The 17,152-nt window shown below is 42.1% G+C and overlaps 1 protein-coding gene across 2 annotated transcripts in view; it reads left to right on the top strand.

The window, feature by feature from the left end:
• The window catches only part of Nmrk1 (nicotinamide riboside kinase 1), a 27,809-nt gene extending 10,663 nt beyond the window's left edge, over window positions 1–17,146 (top strand). For both annotated transcript variants that reach the window (XM_008837562.3, XM_029565616.1), the window contains exons 5-9: window positions 3,835–3,982; window positions 4,061–4,132; window positions 4,930–5,036; window positions 7,654–7,737; window positions 16,729–17,146. In XM_008837562.3, coding sequence (XP_008835784.1) covers window positions 3,835–3,982; window positions 4,061–4,132; window positions 4,930–5,036; window positions 7,654–7,737; window positions 16,729–16,748 — 431 coding nt within the window. In that variant the 3' untranslated portion in view covers window positions 16,749–17,146. The remainder of the gene's footprint in view (window positions 1–3,834; window positions 3,983–4,060; window positions 4,133–4,929; window positions 5,037–7,653; window positions 7,738–16,728) is intronic.
• Window positions 17,147–17,152: the final 6 nt, after the last annotated feature.

Here is a 17,152-nt window from a genome sequence, read left to right as displayed (position 1 = left end):
AAAAAAAAAAAAAAGGTTATTTGATTAATAAATGCAAAGATGTCAGCCTTTGAACTTCTCAAATAGTTGGAAATTACCTTCTCCCCATTTACTAAGGAAACAAGGGATTTTGCTACAGTGACGATGACCTGGTGACATGGTCTCTATGAAGCAAACACCCTCATGCACTTTGCATGGAAGTACAAACAGACACATGTCTCAGACACATGGAAGTACCTCCTTCAGTGTGCTCATGCATCCTACATTCAGGAATCTTATCTTTAGGAAACATTTGAACTTTTCCTGGAAATGTGGCAATTTAAAGCAAGTCAAGGTATTCTTAATATCTTTATAACCACTAAAAGAACAGTTTAAAATGAGTTACCAAGCACACAGACTGATGGCTTACACCACAGAAAGGGACTGTCTCACAGCTCTGCAGGCAGGGGTCTGAGATGAAGGCTCAGCAGTCAGTTAGCTCTGAGGCCCATGAGGGAGAGTCTGTTTCATGTTCTGCCTGAGAGCTGTGAAGAAGAGTGTTCCCTGTTCCCTCTGAGGACTCTGAAGGAGAGTCTGTTCCATGTCCCCCTCTAGTGTCTGTGAGGGAAAGTCCGTTCCATGTCCCCCTCTAGGGTCTATGAGGGAGAATACGTTCCATGTCCCCCTCTAGGGTCTGTGAGGGAGAGTCTGTTCCATGCCTGTCTCCTGGCATCTGTTTGCTAAAAACTGTGCCACTTACCTTAGCCTTTGCTGTCTCACCACAATCACTGCCTTCACCTGCAGATGGCTTCTCTCTGTGTCTAAGTTTCCTACTTTTACAAGGGATACCAGTGGTATCACAGTCAGTACCTGCCCTGCTGCTTAGTTTATGATAAGTTGACCTCATTAAGGTATTTCCAAACAAGATCATATCCAACATATGAGTTTCATACATACAGGATCTCAATATGCAAGTTTGCCAGAGGGGCACATTTCACGACACTTAGTACCTCGTGGAATTAGTAGAGAAAGTGTAATCTGTAACACACTTGAACAACTGGCATAGAGAGCATGAGCTCAGCAGCAGCAGAGGTGGATTGCAGAGTACAGAGATATTCCATACTCACAGTGAACCAAATTCGGCTCCATAAATAGAGGCTAAGTAACAAAGGCCTCTGTTTGAAAACTGAGTAGTACTCTTACAACTTTTCATTTTATTTTTCCTTAGAGACATTTTTGAACATGCACAAAGTGGGCAGAAAGGTATAATGAGTTCACTGGCCAGCTCTAAAAATGATGAGCCCTTGAGCTGTGTCATTTGTCCTCTCACTCACTTTCTCCTTCCTGTATTTGATGCAAATCCTATCATGACATTCTGTCTGGAGCAAAACACATGGACTCCATGGATTAAAAGGAAACAGAAAATATTTCAACTAAAATATTTCAACTTAGTAATAAAAAGTCAAAACTATTAGGACTTCTCTTACTGGTCCCCCTCATCCAAAACCCTGGACACAATTCAACACAGAAAGAAAGACTGAGAAGACAAGAGCGAGCTGGCTAAGGGCTCTGAGACTCGAGGAGTGGCATGAGTTCCCTGGGTATTCTTCTTTCCCTCCAAAATGCCCTCCTGGGGTATAGGAAATGTGTGTAGCACGATCTATCAGTGGACACCAAGAAACATAACCAGAAGACCAGTACAAAAGTTTCCTACAAGAATAGAATATCCTTTAAATAATACCCACCGTGCTCTAGCTAGACATAAAAGGAAAATCCTGCTCCCCTTGTAGTGGTCAGTGGGGAGCTAGACCTCCTCCACACAGCGTTGGAGCAAGTTTCCTGGTGTACTATCACAGGGGATTCATGATCCAGCAGGGAGTAGAACTTTCACTTCTACTGACGGCAGAGCCCGAATGAGACTGTGAGGTGTGCAGGTTCCACTCCATCTTCCTCACCCAGGCAGCTATTATCTGAAAGACCTAGTAGAAGGCTTAGCTCCTGCCTTCACATAGCAGCAATAAAGCCTTTCCTCTGTGACTCCGACCTACCATCATAAGGATGCTGATCACCCATGCCCAGCTGAACCTGGGCACACCTCAGCAGGGTGACTAGCTGTAAAATAAGAAGACTAAACAGAATCCCGAGCCTCTTGACCCAGCACCCCATCATCAGAACACACCACAAAGGCGTGCGTTATTTTAAGAGTCCGGAAAATCTCAACTTGAATAAAAAAAATAATGGTCAGTAGAGATCAGTAATATGAGGACACAATGTCAGAATTACCTGTCAGGGATTTTAAAGCAGTGTTGTGGAAGATTTCATCAAACAATGCAAATATGCTTGAAAGGAGAAAAGTTTAAATGACCCAGTAAAGAAATAGATGTAGAATTTTGGAACTGAAGAAAATATAATTATTGAAATCTTAAAAGTCTCTGGAAAGGCTGGGCATGGTGGCTCACACCTGCCTCAGGAGGCAGAGGCAGGAAGAACTCAATGAGTTTGAATCTAGCCTGGTCTTTTACAGCCAGACACACTGCTGAGGTGTGTCCAGATTTAGCTGGGTGTGAATGATCAGCCAGGCCAGCCAGGGCTACATAGTGAACTCCAGGCCAACTGAGGCTACAGGGAGACCTTATCTCAAAAAACCAAACAAAAGTTGTCATCTGTAAGAGCTCTTTGGCTATTGAAAGTACGAGGGACTCCCGAATACATTACAGTAAGCCATTTATCTTTCATACTTACCCATAGATAGTTTGTCGTCCATATTTTTAAATTTTTTCTGAATGTGGTGGTATTATATGCCTGTTATCCAAGCTACTTAGGAGGCTAGGGGGAATTGTGAGTTCAAGGCTTGCTTAGGCTACATAGCAAGGTCAGAGGCAGCCTGAGCAATAAGTGAGACCTTGCCTCAAAACAAAAATGTTTTTTTTAAAAAAAAAGATCTGCAGCTGAGGAGATGGAATTAGTAAGAAATTAGCATCTCCATTGGTAAAATGCTTGCCAGGAAAGCATTAAGACCTGAGTTCAATCCCCCAGAACCATATGAAAACCTGGGTGCAGCAACATGTACCTGTAAACCCAGTACTGGGGGGTAGAGACAAGCGGAACTCTGGGGTTTGCTTGTCAGCCAGTCTAGCCAAATTGGTGAGCTTCGGGTTCAGTGAGAAACTTTGTGGCGTGCGTGCACACACGCACACACGCACACACACACTAGTGTATACTAGTGTGCACATAAAATACGTTTAAATGATTTAGCTGGATGGAGATGTAGTTCAGTAGAAGAGCACTTGCCTAGCCTATACAAAACCCTGAGTAAATTTTTAATTTTTTTCATCATCACCAAAGAATTGAAGTGATAAAGTTAGCCATAAATTTAATTAAAGTCAAAAGTGGAGGGCTGTCAAGATAGTTCAGCAGGTAAAGGCACTTGCCACCAAGACTAATGACCTGAGCTTGATCCCTGGGGCCCACATAGTAGAAGGAGAACATCAACTCCAAGTCCTCTGGCCTCCACACTCATGCAGGGGCACACGCACTGCGGCACAGATACATACAATGCACACACACAGTAAGTACATCGATGTAAAACATGTTTAAAGCCGGAAGCACACACTGCCACCCATGCTTTACGTTTGTCCGTCTGTGTTTTTCAGTAATAAAAATGTCTCAGACACAGCACTTCATCAGCACATCAATATTAGGATTTAAATTGGATATTTAAAATTGGGTATTTAAAGTATCATTAGTTATCTTGAAAAGTCAATAAAATAGTATTATTTTATGCATTTTCAGCACCCCTGGTTATACTTATTACAAAAAGCCAAATCAAAACAATGTTTGCTGTATTAATTTTGTGTGCTTTTATGTTTGTCTCAGTGCTTGAAGCGCTTAACATGGAAAAAATGATGTCAGCCATTTCCTGCTGGGTGGAAAACCCAGGGCTCTCTGTGGGACCAGCAGCATTGGGAAGTCCTGAAGGGATTCCCATTTTAATCATCGAGGGCTTCCTTCTCTTTAATTATAAGTAAGCCTCCCCACTCCAATGCCAACCTGAACTAATGGGGGGAGGAAGCCTTGTGAGCTAAATGTGCTGTTATCTTAGGCCACTTGACACCATGTGGAATAGAAGCTATTTTCTGACCATTCCATATGAAGAATGTAAGAGGAGGAGGAGGTAAGTTTGAAACTCTCTTTGTGCATTGTCATGCAAACTATGAAATGGAAAAAGTAGGGAAAACAGGAAAGCAACATTATGAAGCGAAACTTCACTGTTTTACTCAGAAGTAAGACATTTTTCCATAAATGGTCATCACATGGAGTAAAACACTCCTCTAGCAAAGACTTGTACTTCTCTAAGAGTGCTGTGTCAGCCTGTTTGGCTCTGTTTTCCTGAACCTTCAAACCTGTTAAAGCTACAAAGAACACCAGTCGGACAGGAGTTGAACCAGCCTGTGACTATCTCCATCATGATTTGTGCTCAGACTTATCTCTTAATTCTTTTATAAAAAACAAGAGTTGAGGCTGGAGAGATTGCTCAGTAGTTAATAGCACTGGCTGCGCTTACAGAAGACCCAGGTTCAGTTGCCAGCACTCACATGGCGCTAATAACCATCTGTAACTCCAGTTCCAGGGGCTCGAACGTCCTCTTTGGATCTCCTTGGGCATTGCAGGACATGAGTGCACCTACCTCCATGCAGACAATACACGCATACACATAAAATAAAAATAACAAATATTTTTTTAAAAACAAGAGTTGGAAGAAAAAGATAATTATAGATGATAGTGAATTACACGGTTAATTTTTGGATTACAGAACTAAATTCATTTTGCTACCTTTCTCACTATCACTGAGTCTAAATCAAGTAGCCTATTCAGAGTTAATCTGAATTATTTTCCCATTGTCTTGACTATGATTAATTTGCTTTATCATATGTTGTATCAACATCAAGTTTTTTTTGTGTGTTTTTCAAGCACAAGGGTATATGAGCCTCCAGATCCCCCAGGTTACTTTGATGGCCATGTGTGGCCCATGTACCTAAAGCATAGACAAGAAATGAAGGACATTACCTGGGAGATTGGTAAGTACCTTTTCTGGCTCCTTTCAAGGCCCTTCTTATTTACCTCAAAGTTCTGAAAAGATGACTTGGGAAACATTTTTCTCAAGGAGACTCTAAAGGGACTCTCCAAGCAGACATTCTCTGGGCTCCCCTCTTCCACAACTGGTTCTGCTGGTTTCTTCTTCTGTGGCTCTTGTCAAGCTGTCAGGGTCTGGATGGTCATTCATTTAACCATCCTTGCCTGAATGTTGTCTGTGGGGTTGGCAGGCTAGTAAGGCAAACCCAGTCCTTACTGTCATGCTAACATTCCATGAGAAACAACATTAAAGGTGTGAGCCTTCTGAGCAGGTCTCTTTCCCAGGTAAGTGCTTGCTCACACTAAGAACCAGGGAGACTGCCCAAATCTCAGCCACCCAGACCAAGAAAAGGCCTGAGGACAGGAAGTCAAGAGCGGCACCTGAAAGAAAACTGGTGCGTTTGAGGTAGAGAAAAGCAAGGAAGAACTGATGATGATACAAATGGGGGCCGGCCCTGAGAGGCTAATCAGTCTGTATCCTAAGAACTGGGAAGTTCTCTACAAATGGGCTTGGAGCAAGGACGTGGTTGACACATACCCTTTTGAGTAAGGTCTCTCATGGACTGAAGGGTGAATTTAGAGCGTGCAGAATTGGACACACTTACTCAGTAGAATTGGGAAATAAAGTAGCTATGGAGGCTGGGAAATTGACAACAGACCCTACAGGACCTAAACGGTACAGTTTCAGAAGGAAAAATGGGTGAAGGGATTACAGATCTGTGAGGAAGGACTACAGTTGTGTTTTGGTGGAAATGAGGTTGGGGTGCCTGAGAGATATAATGTGTCAGTTTGAAGGTGATGGGAATATGTATGCCTGAGCCAGGATGCCATCCGAGAATACAGTGCTCATGTGGAAAAGGTGGCATAAGGCTGTTGGATAGGCAGAAGAGTCAGACTGACATACTTTTCAGAGAAAAGGGGGTTTGTCCATACTAAAAGAAGCCTGTTGGCCACCAGGGTAGATAGCTCTGTTCAAATCTGGTCAGAAAGGACACAAGCCATCCCAGGGCCATTGCTGAGGTTGTGGCTGCAGCAGTGCTAGCTGGGCTTATTGGTTGCTGAGGTGCCCTCTTGTACCCCTCTCTCCCTCCGTGTAACCTGCAAGTTCAGCTTTGTCCTCGCTCTGTTTAAATACCTTCCCTGGTCTCCAGCTCTTTGGGTTGAAATCTAAAGTCAAATACCAAGGCCTCCGAAGATGGCCTCCTCCAGAGCTTCCCCTGCCATGCCGTTCCTTCCTCCCCTGCTAGCCGCTCACATGTCACAGGAAGCTCTCTCAGACCTCCCTGCCCTTGCTGTATTCTGGCTAGAGGGCCTTTTTTTCCATAACCCAGATAGTTTCTACTTTTTCCCAAAACCGTTCATGCCAGTTTTATTAAAAATGTGTATCTCCCAACCTAGAGCGGTCTGGTGCAGGTACCTGTAGTAGAGCCCAGACTGACATGGGGCTTAAAGCTTCACAGGTGATCCCAGTGCATGAATTGGAGAATCGCTCCCTTAAATCACTCTTTGAGGCTGGCACCTCTTCAGTCTGCTGACGTGCTTTTGTGCGACTTTTCCTGAAGAGACATGAACAAACATCTATTTACTCCAGACAGAGTACCACTGACAGACCAAACTATTCCAAGTCTAGTTTAGTGAACCAGCAAGTTTTGAGGGCACTACTTAGAGGAGTATACGTGGCTCAAAGGCAACTTCATCATCAAAAAGCCCATCTCAAACTGCATCCCTGGAGTTCCCTGTACTACTTACAGGCAGTTCTGCAGATGGGAGAGTCTTCTCCCACCCCAACTCCCAACTCCCTGTTACTGCTTATATAACCTTGGGTGGGGACCTTGTGAACTTTTAAGAGCTGCCTGAACCTAGTAAGTTTCCTTTACTTCCTGAGCCTCTGCCCTTCTAGAAGGAAATGTTTCAATCCAGAAGAAGTAGCTAAGTAGCTGTACAACATGTACCCATTGCACAATGCTTAATCTCAATCAATCAATCAGTAATCAATCGCTCTCCTTCTCTCTCCCTTACTTCTCTCCCTTCCTCCCTGTCCTTTTCCCTCTTTCTCCCTCTCTCCCATCTCTCTCTTTTTCATTCCTTCCTTCCTCTTATTTTCAGAGCTGGTAGACTCCTCTGTAACAAACCACAATTCTTGGCCTATTTGTACCTGGCTATGATCTCTTTCTTTCTTTAATTCTTGTTTCTTCTTAAGTTATGGCTCTAAGTTCTTTGGTGAAAGCTACTGGCATTGGAAGAGATGCCAGTTACCAAAGTAAATGTACTTTATTAATAAGCCTGCTAGCTTTTAAAATTCTTTTTTGATTTATTTTTATTTTACATGTGTGTTTTCCCTGCATGTATGTAAGTGTGCCCATGTCATGCAATGCCCATGGAAGCCAGAAGAAGGCATCGGATCCCCTGGAACTGGAGTTTCATACAGTTGCTACCTGCCATGTGGGTGCTGGGAACTGAACCTGGATCCTCTGCAAAAGCAGCCAGCGCTCTTAACTGCTGAGCCATATCTTCAGTCCCCAAGCCTGCTAGCTTTTAAACTGCTATTTTTCTCTTCTTCAGTTTACCTAGATGGAACAAAATCTGAAGAGGACCTGTTTGCACAAGTGTATGAAGATATCATACAAGAACTAGAGAAACAAAATGGTAAATATTGTTCTATCAAAGTGGATAGTAGAGGAGAAAGAGTCTGGGAAACAGTTCATCACACACCAAAGAATGGCCAGCTCCAGTGCTAAGAAGCAGTGATTGTATTAATTCATTCTTTGCTTTGGGAATAATTCTGAGTCAGAGATTCACTGTCTATTCAGAGACTCCATTATTTTGTTTGTCAGATGGTTTTAGAGGTAAAAATACTTACCGTGAAGATGGGCATGGTGGTGCACGCCTTTGATGCTAGCACTCGGGAAGTAGAGGTAGGCGGATCTCTGGTGAGTTCAAGGTCAGCCTGGTCTATATAGCAAGTTCCAGGTCAGCTGGGGCTACAGGGAGACCCTGTCTCAAAAAGACCAAAAAAAAAAGAAAAAAATCTTACCCTATTACATCTCTTAATTAGATATGTTATTTAGTTTAAATTTTTAGTAAAGGACTGATCTAATGGGTCTGAAATACTGATGATTTTTATGTATTCAGTATATTTTATGTATATTGCTTTATTCTCTTTTGTTTTTTGTTTGTTTGTTTGTTTATTTGTTTGTTTGACAGAAGGTTTCCCTGTAGCCACAGCTGGCCTGGAATTCACTATGTAGACCAGGCTGGCCTCAGTCTCACAGAGGTCCATCTGCCTCTGCGAATGCTGGATTAAGGGCGTGTGCCACCAGGCCTGACTGCTTTATTCTCTTAAATGTTTTCCTTCAATTTTTTATTTTGCAAATATTTCAAAAATAGTCATAAGATTTTAAAAATGGCTTATTGAAGCTGGGCATGGGTGCCGCACGCCTTTGTCCCAGCACTTAGGAGGCAGAAGCAGGTGGATCTCTGTGAGTTTGAGGCCAGCCTGGTCTACCTAGTGAATTCCAGGACAGCTGGAGCTACAGGGAGACTGTCTCAAAAAAAAAAAAAAAGACAAAAAAAAATTGCTTATGGAGTGTGTCTTTGAGATTTTCCTGTTACAATTCTATTTGCAGGAGGTAGAAATCCACCTAAATCTGGCTCAAGTGAAAAGAAATACAGAGGTGGCCATAGCTCCAGGCTCAGCTGAACTGAGAGGCTCCACCACAACTCTGAGTTTATTTTAAAATCAGGTTCACCCTATGCAGAGGCAGGATAGTCGGTTGTCAACCCCCTTGTTTTAGGGCCAACATCCCAGTATGAAATCATAACTTTTTCAAGATGACCTTTTTTGGGGCGGGGAATAAGCTTTGGAATGTGTGTTGAGTACATGCAAGTTCCTATGTTACCTTTTTTTGTCTTTTTGAGACAGGGTCTCCCTGTATCCCGTCCTGGAACTCCCTATGTAGACAAGGCTGGCCTTGAACTCACAGAGATCCACCTGCCTCTGCCTCCTGAGTGCTGGGATTAAAGGTGTGCACCACCATGCCCAGCACATTATCTTTACTTGTATTTATTTATATCTTATGTGTATGGGTGTTTTGCCTGCACATATGTAAGTACACCCATGTCAAGTAATGCCTGTGGAAGTCTGAAGAGGGCATTGGACCCACTGGAGTTATAGATGGTTGCAAGCTGCCATGTGGGTGAACCGCTGAACCATCTGTCCAGCCCTTTTACTACTTTTTGATAGATATAAAAATTCTGTATTTTATACAGGCTTGTTTTTTCTTTTGTCTTATCTAGGATAAGACTAGGCCCTTCGGCGTGTTAAGTATGCTCTCTGTCACTAAGTTATGTTCCCAGCCTTAATCAGTTTTTTGGGGGGTTTTTTGGTGTTTTTTTTTTTTTTTTTTTTTTTTTTTTTTTTTTGTCTTTTTGAGACAGGGTCTCCCTGTAGCCCCAGCTGTCCTGGATTCACTATGGAGACCAGGCTGGCCTCGAACTCACAGAGATCCATCTGCCTCTGCCTCCCGAGTGCTGGGATTAAAGGCAAGTGCCACCACGCCCAGCAGTTTTTTGTTTTTTTAAAAAAATAATTTTCCACAGGGTGTGGTGGTCCACACCTTTAATCCCAGCACTCTGGAGGCAGAGGCATTTGAATCTCTGTGAATTTGAGGCCTGCCTGCTCTACATAGTGAGTTCCAAGCCAGCCAGGGCTACATAGTAAAACCCTGTCTTTAAAAAAAAGAATTTTCCATCTTAGCTCAGATTAAAAAACCCCCAGGAGGATTTCACATTGGTCCTTTTTGGGTCATATGACTTGCTAACCCATCACTATAGCCAGAGAAATGGCATACCGTGATTGGCTACTGCTAAATTGCATACTTCTTATAGTTGAAGACCCCACCCCAGACCTAATTTTTTAATGTTCCAAGAGAGAAAGCAGGGTAGAAGGTAGAAACCAGAGGAAGAAAGATGAAAAACCATACTGAGAGGATAAAACTCCAGGTAAAGCTGCTGTTGTGTTTTAATTATGAGAATTAAAATGATTCATGTGCTGGATGTGGTGTGCATGCTTATAATTCCAGCACTCAGGAAGATGCCCCAGGAGGGTCTTAACTTTGAAGATAGCCTAAGCTACATAGTATCATCCTGTCTGGGGGAGTGGGGGTGGATTCCTGTGACTAACAGCTAAAATGTAACAGTCAACTGGCTCAAGAGAAAGTAATGCAGTATCTCTGGAGAGAAAGCAGAGAATGGGGTTAGAACCAATGGAAGAGGGTTTGGGGCCTGCTCTGGGCCACATGTAAGAATTAGGTTTCCTGTGTCTTCAGCTATTTCTCTCTGACTAGCTGTCCAAGCCAGCTGCGGCAGCCCAGTAATCCTAATATTCCTCCTGACTGCAAGGTCAGCCCTTCACATGGGCAGTAAGCCCTCTGAAGAAAGGCTCCACCCCTAGCCAAGGATCTATTGGCAGTTGATGGCTGCTGGAGTGGGTGGGAGAGTCATTTTTATTTGGAGGTGTGGCCACTGCTAAGTTCCCCATGCCTCAGTGGGTAACATCCATGTGCATATAGTCAACACTAAGTGGACTCAGACAGTGAAAACATAATTAACTAAATGAAAAATTTTTAAAGGAGGGCACAGGTCCCAAGTGGAGTTGCAATGTAGGAGGACAAGTGAATGTCATCAAGATACATTGTATACATGTATGAAATTTTCAAAGGAGAGGAGGGGGGAAGAGGAGGGGGAGGGGGAGGAGGAGGAGGAGGAATTATTATTTCAGGACCATTTACATTTTTCTTCTTGTAAATAGAACTAATAATCTTTGCCAGGTATGCCCACCTACCATCTATTATTTTGACAGAAGATAGGCCTTCCATAATGAAACCCAGGGCAGTAGCATGGATATGGCATATTGGGATGATTTGAGGTGCTCATCCTTCATAAATAATAGCTCTGAGCCAGAGTTGCTTATCTGAGAGAGATCAGATCCTCTTTCTGGCCCAGTGAGAGGCTTGGGGCATTCCAGCTGCTGAACACTGGTAACTATGTCTTCTCAATAATGGCGAGTCCTCAGGCCCAGTTCTTTTAGTGACTAAGTCATATACTGAAGTTTGTCCTTACGAGTTACCTACCAATAAAGGGAAAAAGAGCCTTGGTCACATCCCTCAGGTACGTTATGTCCCATGCCGCTCCAATCCTTCTTTTGCCATCTATCACTAGAGTCAGGAACAGCTGGCATGGTGTAACAGGTGCTATGAGCCCACAAGAAAGTACACACCTTCCTTGCCTGTATCCTAGAAGTAAGAAGTCTTCATCTTAAGGCTATCTGGTTCCTGTTCTGTATCATGGAGAGAGGTAAAAATAAAGTAATAATAATAATAACAGAAACACTAGAAGAGATAAAACAGGAAGCAGATCCACTTTTTCTGCCTCCAAGATTTATGGCAGTTTTCTGTTGCATAAATAAATTACCGAGTTATTTATAGTAACCTGTCACCTTTCCTAAGCTCTTCCAGCCAGAAGCATAGCCTGCTTTAACCCCAGGCTAGTCGGACAGGGTGACCCTTCCCATGTGTCAAGTAATGACTCTCAGGCTTTCTCTCATCTCATAACCCTGTTCAGCGAATTCTTCATTTTAAGACTATAAAATCATAATTGTGATAAGATAATAATAGTGATTAAATAAATAGGAAAGGTTGAACTTAATTATTTTAATATTTATTTCATTTTATGTGTATGAGTGCTTTGCCTGCATATATATAAGCTCACTCATGCCATCAATGCCTATGAAGGTTAAAAAATGGTGTTGGATCCCCTAAAATTGGGGTTATGATCAGCCATTAGCCACTGTGAGGGTGCTAGATGCTATAGACAGAACCCAGGTCCTCTGCAAAAGCAGCTCGTGTTCTTAACCACTGAGCCGTCTCTCCAGCCCCTGAATTTAATTACTTTTTATTTGTTCATTTATTTTATGTGTATGAGTGTATTGCCTGCATGTATGTAAAGGCATCCATGTCATGCAGTATGCTCGAAGGCCAGAAGAGGGCATCAAATCCCCTGAAACTGAATTTACCAACAGTTGTTAACTAACGTGAGTACTGGGATTCAAACCCAGGTCTTCTGCAAGAGAAACCAGTGCTCTTAACCTCTGAGTCATCTCTCCAGCCCCTGAATTTAATTATTAACGAGAACACAAATACCCAGGAGAGTAAGGTTATGAAGTTGTACATGTAGTGCAGTCTTAATGCTGAAGTTTGAAGCAAAATGTAATCATTACCTAGTCTCAATGTAACAAAGCAATGTAGCCATCAGGAACATTCAAACTCCCTTTAAAAGGGTTTAATTCCATCTCATCATAAAAACAACATTAATTATAAAAACTTTGAAGTAAAAGCAAAAGGAAAGAAACAGTACCTGTGTTTATCAGTTCCTGTTTTACAAGTTGTTGCAAGTACACTGCTTAGTCAGCCATCCTGATTTCTATTTTTTAAAATTAGTGTTTAATATTTATGCATCTTGTAGAGGTTATTGTATAATGAAAGCAAGCACACCACCACCATTAGAAGATACAAGGGTAAGCTCTTTTTTCTTCACCAGAGTGAAATATAAGACTTGGCATTGACATTTTAGTACAGAAAAAAGGTGTCCCTTGTCCAGTACCATATGGAGGAATAACAAATTTCAAAAAAAAAATGTAATTATTGAATACTGGAATTTTTATTTGTAGTTTTTGATGTTGAATTTGAAATATAATTTCTACTTATCAAATGATACCACTGTAACTAACATAATAGCACTAATTCATATAACATTATTTAGCTATTTGCCAAGTATTTTGGATACTTGCTACTATTGCTGTGTTTTACATTGGTAACTAACTAAAAAATATATGTGCATGTTTGTTGTGGTGGTCCACACCTTTAATCTCAGCACTCAGAAGGAAGAGGCAGGCAGATCTCTGTGGGATCAAGGCCAGATTGGTCCATATCGCACGTTTCAGGCCAGCCGGGGATACATAATGAGATCCTCTCCAAAAATAAAAATATCTGTACATCTTGGGTTGTTTGCCAGCATACACAAGTCCCTGGGTTCCATTCCTTGAACCTCCCCCTATACATATAAACACATACAGAGGCAGAGAGCGAAAAAGAGAGGAGGGAGGAAGAGAGAGGCTGCACATAGTGTTGGTTTTCTTTTTGAATTACATTCTGGGAATAAGTTCTCAGGAGTGGTCCTTTCTTGGTCAGACAATATAATCGTTTTTACATTTTGCTTATTTCAGAAATTAAATACTGTACTAAAAAGTTTTTTCTCCAACAAAACTGTATAGAAAAAAAATGCATTAAGTTTGTCCTTGAATTTCCCAACCAAGCCAAGTATTCAACTAAGCTCCCTTTGTTTAAGACAGTGGACTGAAGGTAACACCTCTTCCTTCCATCGAGACACCTCAGAAACAAGTGCTCTGCGGCCAGCTGCCCTTCATGCTCTTCTGTTCCTCAAACGTTTTCCTTCTGAAATCAGCTATTTTGACAGTTGCAGAAATCTGATATCTGATTTTTAATTTGTTTTAACGTTTAAAGAAATTTATTGAGAATTTCATGCATGCATATAAGGTGTTTTGATCAAATCCACACCCACTCCCTCCCCTCCAGCTCTTCCCATATCGCCCCATCACTTTTTCCTGAACAACTTCATGTACTCTTTTGGCTTTTTGCTACTCTAACATTCCCCCCTCTGAAGAGGTAACCCTAAAATTGTGTACAGATTAGATAAGAGCTCCCAAATATTGGTGTTTTTGGCCTTTGGAACAGAGTATGTTGCTAAGAGGCCCAAGGACATTTTGATTTTTAGCCAAGAAACTGGCTGCTTTTCTTTGGGATCTTTTTACCCTAACTGCCTAGCCAATTCCTACCTCCTATTCTTATCACACCATCCTCTGAAGAGGTTACCCAAATTGCTAATAGGGAATCAGGATGCAGACTGCTCCAGCTTCTGTGCTGAACAGGGACGCAAGGTGAGGCATTGGAGTACCCCTTCAGTGGGTCTATCTAAAAGACTCCAAAATTGCATAACTCTTATCTGTAGGGGGAAAAGAAAGTCCTTGACTAGTGCCTAGGAGATGTGAAGGAAAAGTAAAGGCAAAAGTAGTTAGCATTGCAGGTTCTAGATGGGGAACCAGAAAGAAGTCAAAACAGGCCAAGTTTCAAATGTTCATGTAAGAGTCCATTGGAATTTCTTGACGAGAGCTTCCAAAAGCATCTTTCCATTGGGTTCCTCCTCATTTTTCTTTTGTCTTCCAAGGCTGGACTTGAGAGTGATGAACTCAGGACTTGTTTTCAGGCACTTTGATAGCTGTTGGAGTGGCTCGAATCAGAGTCAGTTCCCTCTCAAAGGCTTCTAGATAGGGGGAGAAAACAAGTTTAGCCATCATTTTAAAACAGTAGTGGGTTTTCTCCCTTAGCTACAGGTGGGCACTACAGTATTGCAGACCAAGATTTGAAGTCTTACATCTGAGCAGCACTTTCTGTGTAGAAACAAAATCATCAATGAGAAATAATTGTCTAACATTTTATATGGACTTAAGTCTAATATCTGGGAAGTGTGATCCCTTGAACTCTTAAATATACTGATCACTTTAATCTTTGGTTGCACTTTCCTTTGTTTAAGACCGTACAGTTGGTCCAAATAAACCAATTTATTTTTACTCTTAAGGTCGTTTGAGGATCTGTTCCTCAGGGGTCACATGGGCTTGGGAGGAACTCCTGCCTCCTATCTTTTACCAGTTCTATCTTTGTGATGATAAGACAAAGTCCTGCTTGACCATTGCTGGCTTCACTTGGAAGCATGGAGGAAATGTTTCCTCTGAGTTGACCCTCCTCTTTGTAGAATGGACACTTGTTCAAGTATATCTTGTGGGGTCTCCATGGCCTCCCTGAACAAGAGGACAGGTGACTCACCACAGTTACAGAACATTTTAAGAGATGTTCCATAGTCCCCTGGAACCTAGTTGACCTTGGAGGGCAAGGAGCAAAAACTGTCCTTTAAGTCCATCCAACCAGATTAGTATAGGCCTCAAAGTATGGCTGATAACCAAGAAGGTTAGTTCTACCAGTCTGGTACTTTTAGTTACCATGTGCTATGTTGATAAAGCTTGAGCAAAGACCAAACGTTCTCAGATAAACCTTAACTAGATATATATTTTGTTCCTTAAACTAGTTGACTAAACTATGACCTTAGAAAATTTAAGATTATGTGTATATTATTTTTGTCTCATCCTTTATATATCATAACAAGCCTACACAGACCTTCATCACTTGCTTAGGCTTTCTCATTTTTTCTATTTTGTAAAATATCTCCATTCCCATATCCTTTTACTATCTTTTATACTGTCATTTTCTTTTTTAGCATAATTATGAGACATAATAACATTAACAAATAAAATTTCCATCTGTTGTGAGAATTCTTTAACTTGGGATACTAAGCAATGCTTATCCCCTTTTAAGGTTCTAGTGTCAAACCACTGTTAGACTGAAGTTTTTCTGGAGAACCAATGATTTACTGAACTTATTTACAGAGATGACTGAGGGGTTACTAAGGTGTATGAGTGACCTGGGGTATGCACACGGGAAAGCCTTTACCCAACATGGATCAAGCCTTCTCTTCCTAGCCTTCCCCAGGTTATATACTTTAGCCATCCCCAAATCCAGGAGACCATGTGTGATTAGGGCCAAATTACATACAATTGGCTGGGAAGAGCGGCTGGCTACTCCCATGAGGGTGATCTTTCATTTTTTATTATTTGATGATTGCAGGCATGTATATAATGTACTTGATCACTTTCATCCCCATTACTCCCTCTTATCACTCTTCCTTTATCACTCCTACAGAACTCCTTCCTCCCCCCAAACCCCCTCCTATTGTCGGGCCTTTTTCCTGTTTTTGTTTTGTGTGTTTTGTGTGTGTGTGACCTGCTGAGTGTAATTAGGGTTGTTTGTATGAGCATGGGTTGCGGTTTATGTACTGGAGCAAGGGCAACTTACCAGTGGCAGCAGCACTGGAGAAAATGACTACCCCTCTCCCAGCAATCATTAACTGCAGGTAGGTTCTCAGGGAGTAGTGAGGCCTTGTAAGCCTCTCCCCCATCTGTGACTGAACATAGGTGGGCCCCATCTTGTGCAGGCCTTGTGCACGTGACCAACTACAACTGCTGTGCGTTCATAGGTGCAACAGCCATGCCATGCCAGGAAGGTAGTGTTTCGCAGCACTCCGCCTGGCCTCCAGCTCTTGTGGCCTTTCTGCCCCTCTCCCACAGTGTTCCCTAAGCCCTGAGATGTGGGTATGATATATACGCCCTGTTTCAGGCTCAGCACTCAACAATCACTTATTCTTAGCACTTTGACCAGGTATGAGTCTCCGCGTTAACCTGTCGAGGATGTCTCATTTCTTAAGATATGCTTACAGTTTGCCACAAGGATTAAAACAATGGGACTTGGGATCCATGTAGTTCTCTATGGAGAAAGCAGAAGATTCGGCTCAGGAATCCTTGTAATCTTAACATTCTTGGATTTGCTCTTGTGTGAAAATCTAATCAAATAAGATTTGGCATTCTCTCTTTTTTTCCCCCTCTTTGTTCCTAAGGCTTGCAAGTAACAGCATGAAAATGGAATGCAGCAGGTCCTCCTAGGATGAAACTCAAAGGAATAGACTTAAGAATGTTCACCAGGATGCAGCGTGTCCTGTGGTACCTGTGCTACAGTGACAGCTTTTCTCTATGCATATTTTTATCTGGCATACTTTTCCCAACATGTAAAGTAATGTGAGTCCCTGCCATTGGACAGGAATCAACCTTTATAACTTGCTCTCACCTCAAGGGCACAGGTAGAGCACAGCTCATACACACAGTGTCAGTTCCCCTATATGAGTGATTTTCAAACCTTCCTGACAGGAACCTAGAGTAAGTAATGATTACATTGCAGTCCAACAATATGTGATCAGTTGTGTGTGTTTCTGTATATGTGTACATAACTGTGTATCCAAGTTTGTGTATATATACACACACACA

This window comes from Nannospalax galili, unplaced genomic scaffold (assembly GCF_000622305.1).
Source record: "Nannospalax galili isolate Female #2095 unplaced genomic scaffold, S.galili_v1.0 scaffold858, whole genome shotgun sequence".
Classification (NCBI taxonomy): Eukaryota; Metazoa; Chordata; class Mammalia; order Rodentia; family Spalacidae; genus Nannospalax; species Nannospalax galili.
This window is presented reverse-complemented; position numbering and strand designations above follow the sequence as displayed.